Genomic DNA, 18154 nt, shown 5'->3' on the forward strand with positions numbered 1-18154 from the left:
CCTTTGAATTTGGAAATTGAGAGGTTATTATTGGAGGCCTTAAGAGGGGTGATACCAGTATAGTGATAATGGAGAAGCCAATTTCAGTGAATAGCTACAGAGTAAAAGTCAACTTGACTTTTTGTTGTACAATGATAAAGTAATAAACTGTATTGATAAGGAATTTAGTCTATAAAGTCTTTTATACATATTACTAATGCTTTTAAGTTTACATCAACCAGCTCGTCATATACCAGATGAACTTATTCTCATTCTTAACAGTAGTTATTATTCAGAGGCAGTATCATTTCACAATTTAAGCCAAATAGATAAGTTTGAACCTTGGCTTGTAAGAGTAGTTATAATAGAGCTTATCTCAAAATGTTAGCATAATTAAATGTGATAACATTCCTAAAGGTGAGCTACTACTGGTATCGTCATCATGAAATTAGAATTTTTTTTAAGTATCTAGTTCAGTGTTCCTCAACTTTTTCTCCTTTTTATTATCTTCTCCCCACAGTCATGCAGTGTACAGCACATTTTTGAGGTACATTTCAAAACAATGACTTTTTCTTTTTTAAAATTGTGATTTCTCTACCACTTGTCAGTCAGAGCTTTTGCTCTTCATGAGATAAAGTATAACCAAAATGAGTTGAGTTGGTAGAGTTCAAATTAAAACCAAGAAAATCTTTGGTTTTCATTAGTTTGTGTATTAATGTGGGGAAATGAGTGTTGTTTTGAAAAATTGAATATAATTTATATAGTCCCCCATATAGCTCTTGTGGATCCCAGAATAAGAATCTATCTTCTCATTTTAGATCTGGATACTTCCCTGGAGGTCCAGTGATTAAGACTCTGCACTTCCACTGCAGGGGGCATGGATTCAATCCTTGGTCAGGGATCTACTATCCCATGTGCTGTGTGGTAGGACCAAAAAATAAAAGTAAAAAAAAATTTTTTTCAAATATCTGGTCCTATTTTCTATTAATTACTGCATATGAGTGGCAAATATAGCTATATTTAGCAAAAAGCAAACACATGTTCAAAGTATTGATATTTAGCTTTGCAATTTAATGCATATTTAAAAGTATTTGAAATTAATTTCAAGGCTGAGGAGATTTATTGATAAAATTTTCTAGACCATTAAAAAAGAAACCGAAGTGATTCTGAATGAAGTGAAACTTTGTGAAACTGGTGAATACTAACTTTTTGTATCTGAGCAGCTTTTCAGAATGGCAACAACAACAAAAGGTGTAGTTCTATAAAATGATCCCCGTGATTTTCCAATTGCATATGCAAACAATCACTCGGCTGAATTCCCTGGACTCTTGGCTCTCCTTTCTAGAATTGGCTTAGATGAAGACGGATGTCCTTGTGCCTTGGGTGGAGAGGTGTTACTCCAGTCAGAACTGGAATGTGTCCGCAGTCACTAACGGTACTCTGATGAGCTCATTAGTCCATCTGTGTTTTCAGGAGGTGTGATACATTTGTGGATAGAATTTACTGAAGGGAAGTTTCTTCCCTTGTAAGACTTGTCCAACAAGACTTGCCCTCAGTGATTTCTCCCCAGTTCCTTTTCCTCATCTTCTGTACTGTTGTTTCCAGATCCTTTGCCGTTCTGATTGTTTTCCATTGGAGGCGTTCCAGTTTTTCAGTGTTCAGTTCAGTTCAGTCGCTCAGTCATGTCCGACTCTTTGCGACCCAGTGAACCGCAGCACCCTAGGCCTCCCTGTTCATCACCCACTCCCGGAGTTTACCCAAACCCACGTCCGTCGAGTCGGTGATGCCATTTCAGTGTAGTTTTCTTAAAATGTGATCCTCAGGATGGAATAAAAGACTAAATGCTGTCTGACTTATGAAGAGACCGGGGGTCCTTTTCCATTTCTGTATCTCCTAATTGTTGTTCAGTCGCTCAGTCATGTCCGACTCTTTTTGACCCCATGGACTGAAGCATGCCAGGCTTCCCTGTCCTTCACCATCTCCCAGAGTTTACTCAAACACATGACCGCTCAGGCAGTGATGCTATCCGACCTATCTAAAGGAAAGGGTTGATTTCCTTTAGGATTGACTGGTTTGATCTCCTTGCTGTCCCAGGGACTCTCAAGAGTCTTCTCCAGCACCACAGTTTGAAAGAGTCAGTTCTTCGGCACTCAGCCTTCTTTATGGTCCAGCTCTCACATTGGTACATGACTGCTGGAAAAACCATAGCTTTGACTAGATGGACCTTTGTCAGCAAATGTCTCTGCTTTTTAATATGCTGGGTTTGTCATAGCTTTCCTTGCAAGGAGCAAGCATCTTTTAATTTCATGGCTGCAGTCGCCATCCACAGTGATTTTGGAGCCGAAGAACATAAAGTCTGTCACTGTTCCCCCATCTATTTGCCACGAAGTGATGGGACCAGATGCCATGATTTTAGTTTTTTGAATGTTGAGTTTTAAGTCAGTTTTTTCACTCCTTTTCCACTTTCATGAAGAGGCTCTTTAGTTTTTCTTCGCTTTCTGCCATAAGGGTGGTGGTATCTGCATATTTGAGGTTATTGATATTTCTCCCAGCAGTCTTGATTCCAGCTTGTGCTTCATCCAGTCCAACATTTTTCATGGTGTACTCTGCATAAAAGTTAAATAAGCATGGTGAGAGTATACATCCTTGAGGTACACCTTTCCTCATTTTGAATGAAGCCCTATTGTGGGATCATTTTGCTTTAACTTAGGGTAAAAAAAAAAAACACTTGCTATAATTCATATTGAGTCTAGTACCAGCTGAATCTCATTTTGTCAGCTTTTAAGTTTCCCTTTCATTTTAAGACGGTTGGCGCTGTATTCATTGTGTCATAAACATTTTAAAATTCTGAAGGTGGATCATAGTGATTAGAACAAGTATCTAAAGTCTGAAGAGAGGATACTGCAAGATTCAAAAAAATCTAACACTTACCGAGTGACTGAACAATATGCTTGATATATGATATTTGTACGATCAGGTACATTATGGGTTATATTGACTTTTGTCTTGATCTAGGAACCTGACCAAATCCCTCTGGAGAGAGATTGCCTAGGTTTAGAGACTGACTCTGCCACTTACCAGCTGTGTGAACTTGGGAAACTTGACCTGTTCACAATTGAGACTCCTCATTGGAAGAATGTGTGTAAGAATAGTTAACCTCATAGAATCATTTTGAGGAATAAATGATTTATTATGTGTAGAATGTTGAGCATAATGCCTCGTTCAAGGTAAGCAAGCAATAAATGATAGTTCTTTCATCATCAGAAAACATTTTGAGTTAGAATAAATGATTATTCATTAGATGGTACCAATCTTTTGTAAATTAAGTGCTTTTTTCCCTGTCTTCTTTCTCTAAGTGGTCGTGCATGACCTAAGGTATTAGTTAGAAAGGACATCAGAGATCATTTGACCCATCCCTACTTTTTATATATTTGGAAAAATTATGTTTCTCTGGAGTTCTGAGCCTGGTAGAATAGATGAAGAAAAGGTAGAATAGGTAAATCACACTCTCCTGTGATAAGTATGTTAAAAGAAGTATGCATGAGGAACTTGCAAGAAACTCATGAGTTTCTCAAGTTGTCTCCCTTCATTTTTACCTATTAATCCATCCTACACGCAGTTGCTGGGTAAATTGTCTTAAACCATAGCCTTGGGTATCTCTCTTCTGCTCAGGATCTTTAAATTACCTCCTTCTGTGTGCAAAATAAAGTCCAGACTCTTTAATCTAGTGTTCTTGGCCTGTTATTTCTATCCTCAATTTATTTTCCTGGTGTACATGCCACTGCTTTTTATATACCTTAACTCTCCTGATGAATCCAACTACTTGCTATTCTCAGCATGCTTTCTGGCTTCCTTTTAGCATTCCCATCCTAGAGGGTCTCCCCTTCTATCTGCCTGTTGAGAGACCATCTATTGCTCTTCCTCTAGCTGCAGAACTTCACATGGATTTTATCTGTGGTAGTTCTTTGTTCTATCACCAGTGTGTGGTTTATTTATGCAAACTTGTTCAGTCATTCGTCATTCATTTATATAGTAATATGTATTGAAGCCAGGTGGCTCAGTGGTGAAGAATCTGCCTGCAAAGCAGGAGATGCAGGTTCAATTCCTAGGTTGGGAAGACCCCTGGAGAAGGAAATGGCAACCCACTCCAGTATTCATTGCCTGGGAAATCCCACAGACAGAGGGGCCGATAGGCTACAGTCCTTAGGGTTGCGAAGAGTCGGACATGACTTAGTGATTAAACAACAAATATATTGAAGCCAGAGAGGAAGGCTACTACTGTCTCTTTTTTTCCCCTGGGCCTGCTGCTGGTGAAGTGTAAGAAAACAATTTCACTTGATGTGGGTAAGCATACATACCTGAGTTTGCAGGAAGATTGTAAGAGCAGGTGTATGAGGCTGTGGCTCGCAGTGCAGAGTGGGAGAAGCCTGGAAGGGGAAGGGGAATGTTTAGCTTGTGTTGGCCAGCTTGAAAGTTGGCGTCATACTCTGCAAGTAGCAGCAACCCTTGGTTACATTAGGAAATGGGGAGAGGTGGTGGTGATGGTGGTAGTGGTGATTGCGACTCAGCAGAATATTTCCTAAGTTGTAAGCCAAAATTAATTACCAAGTTTTGTTTTTGTTTTAGTATTTCCTTTAAAACGAAAATATCCATCTTCATAGTTCTAATGAGACATATCTCTGTGATATTATATGGTAAAGATATGTACAATATGTATATTGTTTAGACTCCTATTTTTTAAAATTGCCTATGTCCTTGAGATTTACTATGCCAAACTCATATTTACTTTAAGCTATACTGCTTAATTGGATCTATTTCATGGTAAAGAAGCCAGGTTTTAAAAAAAAAGACTGTCTAATATTGAAGGACAAGACTTCATGGTGTATTCATTTAAATAGTTCTTATTTTGCCCCTCCTGAGGTTTATAAACTGCTCCTCTGAGATTATAAACAGTGTTTAATAATCTGGGTCATGACGGGCTGGGGTAGCTGACATGTTTTAGAGGCAAAGGTATTCTTTTCGGCAGAACCACATGTCGTTGTTCAGTGGAAGCTTCAGTTACAAGCACATGTCTGTTTCACATATCGCCTATTAATTTACTGTTAAGCTTTTGCATATGTATCTGAGAAATGCAAGTAGCTCACTCTGTCTTCCTCCAAGCATATAGACAGGGAGATGAGGATTTAGCATCCATCCGTGGCTGTGGTCATTTAGTATTTGTGGTCTGACTCGTTTTGCTTAGGAGTCCCATGTCGGCCCTATGAGCCTTGCTTGTCTTCCCAAGATAGAACCTCCCAAATCACTCTTCTCCCTGGAAAGTTGGATGCAGGCATGTAACCTAAATTTTGTCAGAGTTGCATCCGAGAGAGCCTGCACTACATAGTAAGTGATTGAGGAAGGAGGCTCCATGTGGAATCTCCTTTCTTCCCTTGGTTCTTCCTCCTTCACCAGGAATATCTACTGTTAATAATATAATGTGAGCCCTTCCAGATCATTTTCTGTACAAACATATAAATATATACCAATATTTTTCATAAATTAGTTTTAAAAATACTTGGAGTAGGCTTTTTAGAAAAAATTTGAGTTGAGCATTTTTTATGTTTGTTCTTGTTTTATGAATTGCCTGTTCATGCCACTTGCTTATTTATTTGCATAGTTTAAAAACTTTTGTATTAAGGAAGCTGATTCTTATGGGTCATATTGGTTATATAAAGTTTGCCCCTGAGTTTTTGATGTAAATTTTTTTCATGTAAAATTTTTAATGTATTATTAGTTTTTACTTTGAACTTGATTCCTTCTTCAGAGGCCCTTTTCCTCTCTGTGTTCAGCTGATTTGCTTCTGGCCACACAGCTAGTCTGGCGGCCCAGATGGTATAAAGAATCCACCTGCAGTGCAAGAGGCACAGGTTCGATCCCTGGGTCGGGAAGATCCTCTGGAGAAGGAAATGACAATCCACCGCAGCATTCTCACCTGGAGAATTCCACGGACGGAGGAGCCTGGTGGGCCACAGTCCATGAGGTCGCAAAGAGTCGGACACGACTGAGCGACCAACACTTTCACTTTCACCCAGCTATTAATCCTGGCAGTTTTGGCTTGAGAACACACTCCCTTAACTAGTATTCTACACATTCTGCCTTTCAAGTGCATCAGCTTCTATGCCATGTGACTGGATGTTGCTTTTGTAAGTCCTGAAACATGCCAAGTACCCATTGCCTTCATGTTTAAATGATTTCTTAGATGTAGGACCATTTTTTCTAGAGATGAAGAAGGAATTAAACTGTTAGAAAACTGATAAGATTTCTGTGGGTATGTGTGAGCAGTCTCATACCATCTTAGGATCCTAATGTGCTTTCTGGCCTAGTATGGTGACTAAAAGGATCAGTCTCACAGCCAGACTGCCTGGGGTCAAATCCTAGCTTTGCTGCTGATTATAGGTTGGGCAGTTGGTAAAGAATCTGCCTGTAATGCAAAAAGACTTGAGATGTGGGTTGGGAAGATCCCCCGGAGAAGGAAATGGCAACCCGCTTCAGTATTCTTGCCTGGGAGATTCCATAGACAGAGGAGCCTGGTGGCTACAGTTCACGCAGCTGCAGAGAGTCAGACAGGGATTGAGTCTGCACACACAGACGTAGTGTGCCTTGGACAGGTTACACTGTTGCTGTGTGTTTTAGCTTCCTCATCTGACAAATGAGATGATTAAATCACCGGCTTCATGGGCTGGGGATAAAAACTCTCTCAGGGATACATGTGAAATGTTTAAAATAGAATCAGGTGCATAGTCCATGTTGGCTCAGTGATTATTACTTCAAAAGTTGATTTTTGTTCTCTACTTGAAATAAAAAAGGTAACAAATATAAACCACGTTTGTAGGACTTTCCTGTAGCTCAGACAGTAAAGAATCTGCCTGCAACACAGGAGACCCGGGTTTGATCCCTGGGTCCGTAAGATCCCCTGGAGAAGGTAATGGCAACCCACTCCAGTATTCTTGCCTGGAGAATTCCATGGACAGAGGAGCCTGGTAGGCTGCAGTCCATGGGGTCACAAAGAGTCAGACACTACTGACGCTACTACTACTGTGAACCACATTTAACTTCCTGTCCCATCACCAATACATTTATAGGCATCTTTACCTATATATGGACTTCCCTGGTGGCTCAGACGATAAAGCATCTGTCTACAATGAGGGGTTTGATCCCTGGGTCAGGAAGATCACCTGGAGAAGGAAATGGCACCCCACTCAAGTACTATTGCCTGGAAAATCCCATGGATGGAGAAGCCTAATGGATTACAGTCCGTGGGGTCACAAAGAGTCAGACATGACTGAGCGACTTCACTTTCACTTTGACTACTTATATGTAATCAAATCTTTTTCCTCTCTCAGAGGATAGAAAAGGATTTCTGAGCATTGTTGAGCCCACCTAAGTGTTGATAACTGTAGCAGTCTGTTCAGTGGTTTCATTTTTGTCATACTCAAAAACTCAGTTCAAGGAGTGGAGAAAGACTCATCTTGGACTTAGGGCCTTATGTAGGATAGGAGGTTAGAAGGATAAAAGGTGAGTAGAATAAAAGTTGAGCTGATGTAATACAGGACCTAGGTTAGTCAGAGAAGGATATGATGGTGGGGAGAAAAGGGACAAAGGGAGAATCACAATGAGGTCCAGAAACAGGCCTTTTGTGTAAAAGGTTGAGAGCCATCACAGATTTTATGTTACTTGGATACCCAACCTATTTTCGGTCTTGGGGAAACAATCAGCTGAGGTAGGATCAAGGCTTGGACTGGTTGAGATAATTATTTTTTTTCTAAGAACTCTTTCACCTCTAAAATCTCCATAATTCTTTGGATCTTCTCCTCCTCCTAAAGCCCCCAATAATAGCGACACTCTTGAAGTAACTTAGGAACTCAAGTTAAAAATATGTATTTTTTCCTGCTTTAAGAATATATTTGATGGGAGGGAGTCAGGGAGGGGATATATGTTAAAAAAATAAAAAAGGTTCTGATATGCAGGAAATAAAGAAAATAAGAGAGAACACTAAATAATCGTACAAAAAGTTCCACATACTTTCAAAGAGGATTCTTATTTTCAGGTATATTTTTAATAATTTGGAAATTATAATGTATAGCCTCAGAGTGATAATAAAATATTATAGAATAAAAAATATATTTGATATCCAGTAATTAACCTTAAAAAGGAGGGGAAATCACAGTAATAATTTGATTTTTAGCTCTTTCTCATAGTTTCTTTCTTAAAGAACATTCATTCTTGCAAACAGTTACATAATTTTTCAGGAAAAGGGGATGGAAGTATTAAAAGATGGGTATAAAAAAGCTGGTGGGCCTCTTGTGTTCTTATGTAAGAGGTGTATTATGTTTTTATACAGGTTATCCAGGATTAATGAGCATGCCATTTACTTAATTTATAAATTAATTTGGACACTTTCTACACTTCATTCTGCATAAAATTTTTGATGAGTTAGTTTGCTTAAGGGGACATTAAGCTTTCTCATTCATGTAGAATCTAGTTAGGCCTTTGGTTCATCTCATGGGCAGAGCATAAAGTACTTGACACAATTTGATCTGACAGCTTTACAGTTATATAACATTGGACAGAAGCTTAAAAACAACAAAAACAGAGAAGTCACTGATGTTTTTCATAGCAAGCTATATTTCTCTCTAAAACCTTCCTAACCTTCTCTGTCTCCCTAAACCTAGCAGAACCAGCTTAAGGCTAGTAATTTACACAGTCTTAAGCTAACCGCTATTTTTTAAAATAAACAATTACAAACATTTAGAGGTGAAAAGGTCCTTAGGATTATCCCATCTAGTTGCATCACGTTACCAATGAGAATACAGAAGGCTTAAGATGGTAAGTAACTTGCCTAGGGCCACGAAGCTGGCTGGTGGCAAAACTGACCTGGGCATCGGCACAGGGTTCCAGTACAAGTACTCTTTCTGGTGTGATACGTGAATACAATGTTTAATAACAAGGTGTAGTTGTGATGTTTTACAGAAGTAAGTTTCTTGTGACAAAGAGTATGATATTTGATTTTGCATATTGAGTAAAAAATAATTACATTGGAATGTCTACTTGCCTGGATTCATATTCTAGCTCCACTAGTGCTGTGACATTGATCGTGTCTTAATCTCTAAAGCTCGGTTTCTTCATCTGTAGAATGGGGCTGATAGAAGTACTTCATTCTGTGTTACATGCAGCATTCTCTTTAAAGTCTGGTATGTCGTCATTTCTCAGTAAATGTTACCTGCTGCTCTTACTGATTTATAATAATTTCTCGTTCTTTCATCTTTTTAAAATACTGATCAGTGATTGTTTAGCCAATAAAATTTGGCACTGAGAATGACCAGTAATGAAAGTAATGGATTTAAGGACAGATTTGAAAACCTAGAAATATTTTAGAAGGGGTGTATGTTTGGGCCTTTGGAATTGGGGAAATATTTTCTAATTTTTTTCATATTAAAAGCTATGATGCTATAGTTGTTTTTAAACTATATTCAAAAATAACAACTTTTAAGTTTGTTGGGAGATGCCCTGGAGGTGAAATGAGAGAGAAAATAGTGAAATAATTTCTTCTATAGTGAAGAAGAAATACATTTATTTTGAACTTGCTTTGTTGCCACAGAAATGATCGATTTAAGGACATTTAGTCATGCTTCCCCCTGGAGAAGGAAGTGGCAACCCACTTAAGTATTCTTGCCTGGAGAATCCCCATGGACAGAGGAGCCTGGAGGCTACAGTCCATGGGGTTGCAAAAGTCAGACACGATTTAGCAACTAACCCACCAGTCATGCTTTCATATCTCCAAAAAAGATTTAAAAAAAAATCCTTTCAATGTTAGTTGCTCAGTTGTGCCTGACTCTGCAGCCCCATGGACTGTAGCCCACCAGGCTCCTCCGTCCGTGGGATTTCCCAGGCAAGAATACCAGAGTGGGTTGCCATTTCCTCCTCCAGGGCATCTTCCCAACCCAGGGATCAAACCTGGGTCTCCTGCATTAGACAGACTCTTTACCATCTGAGCCACCAGGAAAATGAACAATATGAAAAAAAAAGTCAGATGCATCAGGAAATGGCCACATTTCTAGTGCTCCAAGTCTAAAGGTTTTCACTATAAAATAATGAGTCATAAATGTGACACAGAACCCAGTGTTTTACTCACTCTGGAGGATGGGCTTGGGTGTCAGGTCCATGCCTGGATCTGAGATTTGCCACCTACTCTCTCTTTGTGACTCTGGGGAAATGATTAACATCTGCAAGGTGGTTTACTTTCCTATAAAATAAGAATATTAATTGGGTCCACCACGTATCTTTGCCTCAAGGCTTGAATGAGATTGTTTGGCATTCTTTTAGCACAGTTCTGACACATTCTGGCACTTAATAAAAGTCAGTTATTAAAAAAGAAAGGAAATCACAACCCTTCTAACCATATTTTTTCCCTCTGGTAATGCTCATTATGCAAATTTCAGAGTATTTACATGATTGAATTTCAGGAAAACAGAATCGTTTCATTTTGTGTTTTTATTAAAATCCTTAACTAAAAATACAGATAAACCCAGAAGACGTTATTTTTTGTATTTAAAAATCTCAGTTTAAAAAGGCTTAAGAATAAAGGATAACAAACTTCTCTTTTTACAACTAGTCATGTTCTGCTTGCCTTTGATCTGTAACGGTGTCTTCTGAATGGTAAGCAAAAGTGTTCTTACATACTACTGGAGATTTAGGAGACGTTTTTAATTGATATTCAGGTGAATGTTTAAGTTATAGAAATTTGAATGCTGATTAGGAAAACGTATAATCTCATGTATCAAGCTAAGAATTTCATAGGCTTTATAGTTTAGGATGAATAAGTGTTTTTTTTTTAAAGTAAGCTTCAAACATTAATTTATATTTTATCCTTTACATCATGGTTATTCTTAGGAAATAAAAATTTTAAATGTTTCATTCATGCCATGTTTTGGTAGTTAATATTTTAGAGAGTCTTTTGAGTTGGCTTAAGAGGAATACTTTTTTTAATTGACCTTGGCATGTGGGATCTTAGTTCTCCTGACCAGGGATCTAACCTGCCTCCCCCTGTGGTTGTAGCATGGAGTCTTAGCCACTGGACCTCCAGGGGAAGTCCGAGGAATACTTTTATTCTTTCTTGAACTTCTGTAGCATATTAAGTGCCTTTGAATGTTTTACTTGGGTACAAAGTTGGGATTTTGTCTATAGGAAAGCAAAAACAGTTACTGTACTAATGTTCTTTTAACTAGTGTCCTCCTTGTGCTTCTTCCACTTGCTGTTGACTCATGTTTTCTTTCACTCATGTTTTTAGTTTTTGTAAGAAAAAAAATATTTTTGTTTGGCTGCATCGAGTCTTAATTGGAGCATGTGGGATCTAGTTCCCTGACCAGGGGTTGAACCTGGGCCCCGTGCATTGGGAGTGTGGAGTCTTAACCATTGGACCACTAGGGAAGTCCCATGTTTCTTCATTATAGTTGATGGTTTGACTATAGAACATAATGTTGTATTTGCTTAGATTGCTTTTTCATATTGACTTTGATAGAGATACAGATATTTGCCAAACTAACAAATAAGCTTCCTTCAATGTAGAGCTACTGTTTTATTTTAGGATCCCTTTCTAACTATAACATCTTATTTAGATAAGCTCCTGATGGTTCTCTTGTTTTTTTTATTTTTTGGTTCTCTTGAAATTTGGTTTTTATTTTCCTCCTTTTCACAAGCTGTCTGGAAGTCCTATGGTATCGCTTTCATAAATAATGTCACAAGTTTTTCTTACTTTCTCTTTTTATTTAGACATTTACTAGCAGATGGGTTGAATTTAAGTGTTCTATTTCTAGGTTTTGATTTTTAAAAATTAAAAAAAGTCAGCTTAATTTTAAAAATTGTATATATATTTACAAATTAAGGTCCCAGTCATATGTACATCAGGTTTTAAAGTTCTTAGGACCAGTATTTCAGATTATGGTTAAAAAAAAAAAGAACTTCCTCTCATTAACATATCTTCAGAATTCAGAAAAATATGTTTAATTGTATGTATAACAGTATATGTCTTTTTTGTGTTTATCTCATATTTCTATTAGATATTCAGTTCCTTATCTAATGATGCTTTTGTTGTATTAAAATAGATTTGAAGGTCACTTTAAAGAAAAGTAACTTATTTTTTCAGTGACTTTTCCCCTAGATTAAAAAAAAAATTTGGGGGACTTCAATGGCTAAGACTCTTGAGTTCCCATGAAGGGCCCAGGGTTCAATCCCTCGCCAGGGAACTAGATCCCCCATGCTGCAGCTAAGACCCAGCACAGTCAAATAAATAAATATTTTTTTAATGGGCAAAATTAATTTCTCATTTCAGTATATTGTAAGACCAGTGAAACAGTACTACCTATTAAAAAGTCCTGGACTTTTCATTTATTGTTTCTTCTTACTGGTTATTATTATATATATGAGGGCTTGATTTCTCTATGTAATTTTATATCTTACCATTTTACTACATTTTCTTAATTGTTTGAAATAATTTTTCCATTGATTTTTGTTTTTGTTTTTTTGGTTTTTCAGTTAAATGTATTATTTGCAAATTGGGGTAGAGATAGTCTCCTTTTCCCCCTAACCCATGCACCTGTCCCCAATTGTTATGCCTCTAATTGCCTTTTTCTTTAAATTTTTTAGTTAATTAATTATCTATTGGCTGTTCTGGGTCTTTGTCACTGTGTGTGAGCTTTCTCTAGTTGTGGCGAGTGGGGGCTCCTCTCTAGTTGCTGTGCTTGGGATTCTCATTGCAGTGGCTTCTCTTGTTGTGGAGCGTGGGCTCCAGGGTGTGTGGATCTTAGTAGCTGTGGCTCATGGGCTCTAGAGCTCAGACTCAGTACTTGCAGCATGTGGGCTTAGTTGTCCCACCGCATGTGGAATCATCCTGGACCAGGGATTGAACCTCTTGTTTCTGCATTGGCAGGTGGATTCTTAACCACTGGACCACTAGGGAAGTCTTAATTTTCTCAACTAATTGCATTAGCAAGTACTTATATAATATTATTTATTAGGTAAGTCCTTATTTTTCTTGACTTTAGTGAAAAATCCTTAGTGTCCCCCCCCCACCCCCTCTAGGTTGTTGGCTTCCTTTTTTAACAGCTTAAAAAAGGATTCATGAGAGATACAGTTTACAGACTGTAAATTCTTAAAGAGATGGGAATACCAGACCACCTTAGCTGCCTTCTGAGAAACCTGTATGCAGGTCAAGAAGCAACAGTTAGAACTACACATGGAACAACAGACTGGTTCCACGTTGGGAAAGGAGTACATCAAGTCTGTATGTTGTCACCCTGCTTATTTAGCTTCTGTGCAGAGTATGTCATGCGAAATGCCAGGCTGGATAAAGCACAGCTGGAATCAAGATTGCTGGGAGAAATACCAATAATTTCAGATATGCAAATGACACCACCCTTATGGCAGAAAGTGAAGAGGAACTAAAGAACCTCTTGATGAAGGTGACAGGAGGATGAAAAAGCTGCCTTAAAACTCAGCATTCAGAAAAACTAAGATCATGGCATCTGGTCCCATTACTTCATGGCAAATAGATGTAGAAAAAATGGAAACAGTGACAGATTTTATTTTCTTGGGCTCCAAAATCACTGCGGATGGTGACTGCAGCCATGAAATTAAAAGACACTTGCTCCTTGGAAGAAAAGCCATGACAAACGTAAACAGTGTATTAAAAAGTGGAGACATTGCTTTGACAAAGATCTGTAAAGTCAAAGCTATGGTTTTCCCAGTAGTAATGTGCAGATGTGTGAGTTAGACCATAAAGAAGGCTGAGCACGGAAGACTTGATGCTTTTGAACTGTGGTGTTGGAGAAGACTCTTGAGAGTCCCTTGGACTGCAAGGAGATCAAACCAGTCAATCCTAAAGGAAATCAACCTTGAATATTCATTGGAAGGATTGATGCTGAAGCTTCAGTACTTTGGCCACCTGATGTGAAGAGCTGACACATTGGAAAAGACCCTGATGCTGGAAAAGATTGAGGGCAGGAGGAGAAGGGGGCGACAGAGGGTGAGATGGTTGGATGACATTATCAACTTGATGGACATGAGTTTGAGCAAACTCCGAGAGATAGTGAAGGACAGGGAAGCCTGGCGTGCTGCGGTCCGTGGGGTTGCAAAGAGTCAGAAACAACTGAGTGACTGAACAACATTTACCCGTTACAGCTGTACTTCAGAGATTTTTTTAAAAAGTAAATTTATAAGGTTGTTCAACCATCACCAAAACTTATTTGTAAATGTTTCTGTGATTCTGAAAAGTTCCTGTGTCCTTTTATAGCAATTCTTATGTTGAGAGGTATATGATGATTTGTTTGTATGCATATGTGTTTATATCCTATACCTTGTAAATATTTAGTTTTATCATTTAAGGAATTATTCATTTTTAAAAAATGAAGTATAGTGGATTTACAGTATTAGTTTCAGATGTGTAAAACAGCGATTCAGTGTTTTTATAGGTTATATTCCATTTATGATACGGTGGTAAAGAATATACCTGCCAGTGCAGGAGATGCAAGAGACTCGGGTTCAATCTCTGGGTCGGGCAGATCCTCTGGAGGAGGGCATGGCAATCCACTCTAGTATTCTTGCATGGAAAATTCCATAGAGAAGCCTGGTGGGCTACAGTCCATGGGGTCAAAAAGTAGGACATGACTGAGTGTGTGTGTGCATGCGTGCACACGCACACAGACACACATGCAATTTGAAGTTATTATAAACTAATCATACATTTCCCTGTAGGAACAGTGTACCCTTGTATTTTGTTTGATGCATGATCATCTGTACTCCTTAATTCCCCAACTTGCCCCTTTCTGCTTCTTCCCATTGGTAAACACCAGCGTGTTCTCTGTATCCGTGAATTTGTTTTGCTATATTCATTTTTTTGTTTTATTTTTTAGGTTCCACATATAACTAATAACATGTAATATTTGTCTTTCTCTGACTTAATTCAGTAAGCATATTACCTTCTAGGTCCATCCATGTTATTCTTTAAAAGAAAAAATTTCATTCTTTTTTTAATGACTGAGTAGTATTCCGTTATATATATATATATATATATACACACCACATTAAAAAAAGATCTGATCTTCTTAATCCATTCATCTGTTTATGGAAACAGGTTACTTCTGTATCTTAGCTATTGTAAATAGTGCTGCTATGAATATTGGGCGGCATGTATCTTTTTGAATTACTATTTTTGTTTTCTTCAGGTATATATCCAGGTATTCGCTTGCAGGATCTCAGTTCCCCAACCAGAGACTGAACCCAGGCCCAGCACAGTGAAAGTGCTGTGTCCTAACCTTTGGACCACCAGGAATTCCTCCTTCTAGCTTTTTAAGGATCCTCCGTATTGTTTTCCGCAGCGGCTGTACCATTTTACACTCCCACCAACAGTGTAGGAGGGTTCCCTTTTCTCCACACCTCTCACATTTGTTATTCATGTTCTTTCTGATGATGGCGATTCTTACAGATGTGAGATAATATATTGTTGTGGTTTTGACTTGCATTTCTTTGATGGTTAGCGATATTGAGCATGTTTTCCTGTGCCTGTTGTCCATCTGTATGTATGACTTCTTTGGAAAAATGCCTATTCAGGTCTGCTGCTTGTATTTTAACTGGTTTGTTTTTTGACATAGAGTTGTATGAGCTGTTCATATATTTTGGATATTAATTCCTTATTGGTCATATCATTTGCGAATATTTCCTCCTATTCAGTAGGTTGTTTCTTTATTTTATTGATGATTTCCTTTGCTGTGAAAAAGCTTTTCAGTTTAATTAGGTACCATTTGTTTATTTTTGCTTTTGTTTCCTTTGCGTTCGTAGACAAATCCAGAAAAGTATTGCTGTGCTGTATGTCAAAGCGTATTCTCTGTATGTTTTCTTCTAGGACTGTTATGGTTTCTGGTCTTAAGTTTAGGGCTTTAATCCATTTGGAGTTTATTTTTGTAAATGGTATAAGAAAATGTTTTAAATGGTGTAAGAAAAATGTCCTTTCATTCTTTTGCATATAGTTGTCCAGTTTTTCCAGCACTGCTTATTGAAGAGACTGTCTTTTGTCCATTGTATATTCTTATCTCCTTTGTCATAAATTAATTGACCAAAGGTGCATGGGCATTAATTCTTATTTCATTGCTTGTTTTTAATATGAGTGTTTAAGTTTTCTTTTTGACATACATTTAAATCAGCAGGCTCAAGTTGTAGTCTTTCTTGGCGTAGTAAAAAAAAGAAGTCTCTCTACAATAAAATGCTGTGCTATTACAGAGAAAGTGTTCTCAGTACAGGAAGATAGCATTTCTTTTTTTTTTTGAAAACAGTATTTCATACTCTGAAACATTTTGTCCCATGTTGTTTGTTAAAGAGGATGGCATTCCCTGTGGATATGTTGGATAATTGCAGTCATGAGGAACTGGAAAATTCTGCTGAAGATTACATGTCAGATCTGAGGTGTGGGGACCCTGAAAATCCCGAATGTTTTTCTCTTCTCAATATTACGGTAAGGCATCCTGCTGTGATTTTTACCAATCTTTTCCACTGAGTTTATAATGAAGTCAGTATCCTTTTATTATCTTTTAAAGTGTTAACTAATCACCTTTGAAAATTTTACCAGAAGACTTTTCAGTAAAACGGATAAATACTGAATAAAAATCAGCAAAAGAAAGTTAATTAAAAAACAAAAGAAAAAAAATCAGCAAAACACTACATTACACTTTTTTGTGTCACAAGCCTTCCTTTTCCCAAAATATTAAAAATTTCTGAATATATTTTGATAGATCATTAGACATAAAATTATTAGAATTCTAGTGTGAATTTGATGACAGGCAAATTCTCTAACCTGTTTAGGCCTCAGGTTTTTCTTTTGGCAAATGATGTTTATTTAACGAATTCTCAGCTTCTTCCAACATCAGTATTTTACAGTTCTTTGAATGGCAATATTACGTGTAAATAGGGAATTAGCGTTCCAGACTGTGAAGAATCTGACTGCAATGCCAGAGACCCGGGTTCGATCCTTGGGTTGGGAATATCCTCTGGAGAAGGGAATACCCACTCCAGTATTCTTGCCTGGAGAATTCCATGGACACAGAAGCCTGGCAGTCTACAGTCCATGGGGTCACAAAGAGTCAGACAAGACTGAACAACTTTAATTCGTTAAAGGCAGAAAGATTTAAAGTATTGTATATATCTCAGGGGAAAAATACCCTAGTGTCTTTTACTAGAAAATGAAAATTTTCCCTCAAGTGACCTAAATAACAGATGATAAAATTTTAAAATCATTTTATAGAGCATATCATGCTTTTGTTTTTATTCAGATGCATAGCTACAGCACAGTGATACTTATTGAAATACTTAATTTTTCTCCCAAGTTCACAAAATTCCTGCAAAAGTAAAACCTATCTCATGTGGTTTTTTTCTTTTTTTTTCTTTTCTTCTCTGGAGACTAGAAATATCCTCTGTGAGAAGAAACTACAGTTAGTGTTAATGTATGTTTAAAATTTTGGTAGAAACATGGTGTTTTTGATATTTTTTTACCAACTCTTCACTAATGTTTAATCAATTGTCATTTCAGATTCCTATTAGCCTGTCAAATGTAGGCTTTGTACCTCTCTATGGTGGAGATCAGACCCAGAAAGTTCTTGCTCTTTTTGCACCTGAGGACTCACTCACAGGTCTCTGTTTTGCTTAATCTTTATAAATTGAGGAATTTTTTCTCCCAAACAATTAGAAATTTAATAAAAGATAGCTACATGAAGGGATTTTGAAGAAAAAAAAAAACTTATTTCAAACTGTAAATTTAGGAAAATAAAATTTCTCTGTTAAATATTTAGTGAGCGAAATACAATAAGATAGTATAAATGGGGCTGCCACACTGTATTATAAAGTATGGGTATATTTAAGAGTATCGTTAAAAGCCTACAAAATAGTAATATCGTGTACTTTAAGACTTCGATGTTAACCATCATTTATTCTCTTTTAGCTGTGGCACTTTACCTTGCTGATCAGTGGTGGGCTATTGATGATATTGTGAAAACATCTGTCCCTTCTAGAGAGGGGCTTAAGCAGGTAACAAGACCCTGTCGTTTTAAAAGTGTTTCTTAAGAGACCATTTCACAATGTGTTTCCCATAAACAGT

The 18154-nt window shown here is 37.5% G+C and overlaps 1 protein-coding gene across 8 annotated transcripts in view; it reads left to right on the forward strand.

Moving 5' to 3' along the window:
• The window catches only part of FAM169A (family with sequence similarity 169 member A), a 67152-nt gene that overhangs the window by 3689 nt on the left and 45309 nt on the right, over positions 1–18154 (forward strand). For 4 of the 8 annotated variants that reach the window (XM_043489201.1, XM_043489204.1, XM_043489202.1 and 1 more), the window contains exons 2-4: positions 16385–16519; positions 17591–17690; positions 17999–18084. In XM_043489201.1, coding sequence (XP_043345136.1) covers positions 16388–16519; positions 17591–17690; positions 17999–18084 — 318 coding nt within the window. In that variant the 5' untranslated portion in view covers positions 16385–16387. Of the gene's footprint in view, positions 1–16384; positions 16520–17590; positions 17691–17998; positions 18085–18154 lie in introns of those variants that run through there. The other 4 variants (XM_043489207.1, XM_043489205.1, XM_043489209.1 and 1 more) reach the window with 3 other exon arrangements.

The sequence above is a fragment of the Cervus canadensis genome, chromosome 16 (assembly GCF_019320065.1).
Source record: "Cervus canadensis isolate Bull #8, Minnesota chromosome 16, ASM1932006v1, whole genome shotgun sequence".
NCBI lineage: Eukaryota > Metazoa > Chordata > Mammalia > Artiodactyla > Cervidae > Cervus > Cervus canadensis.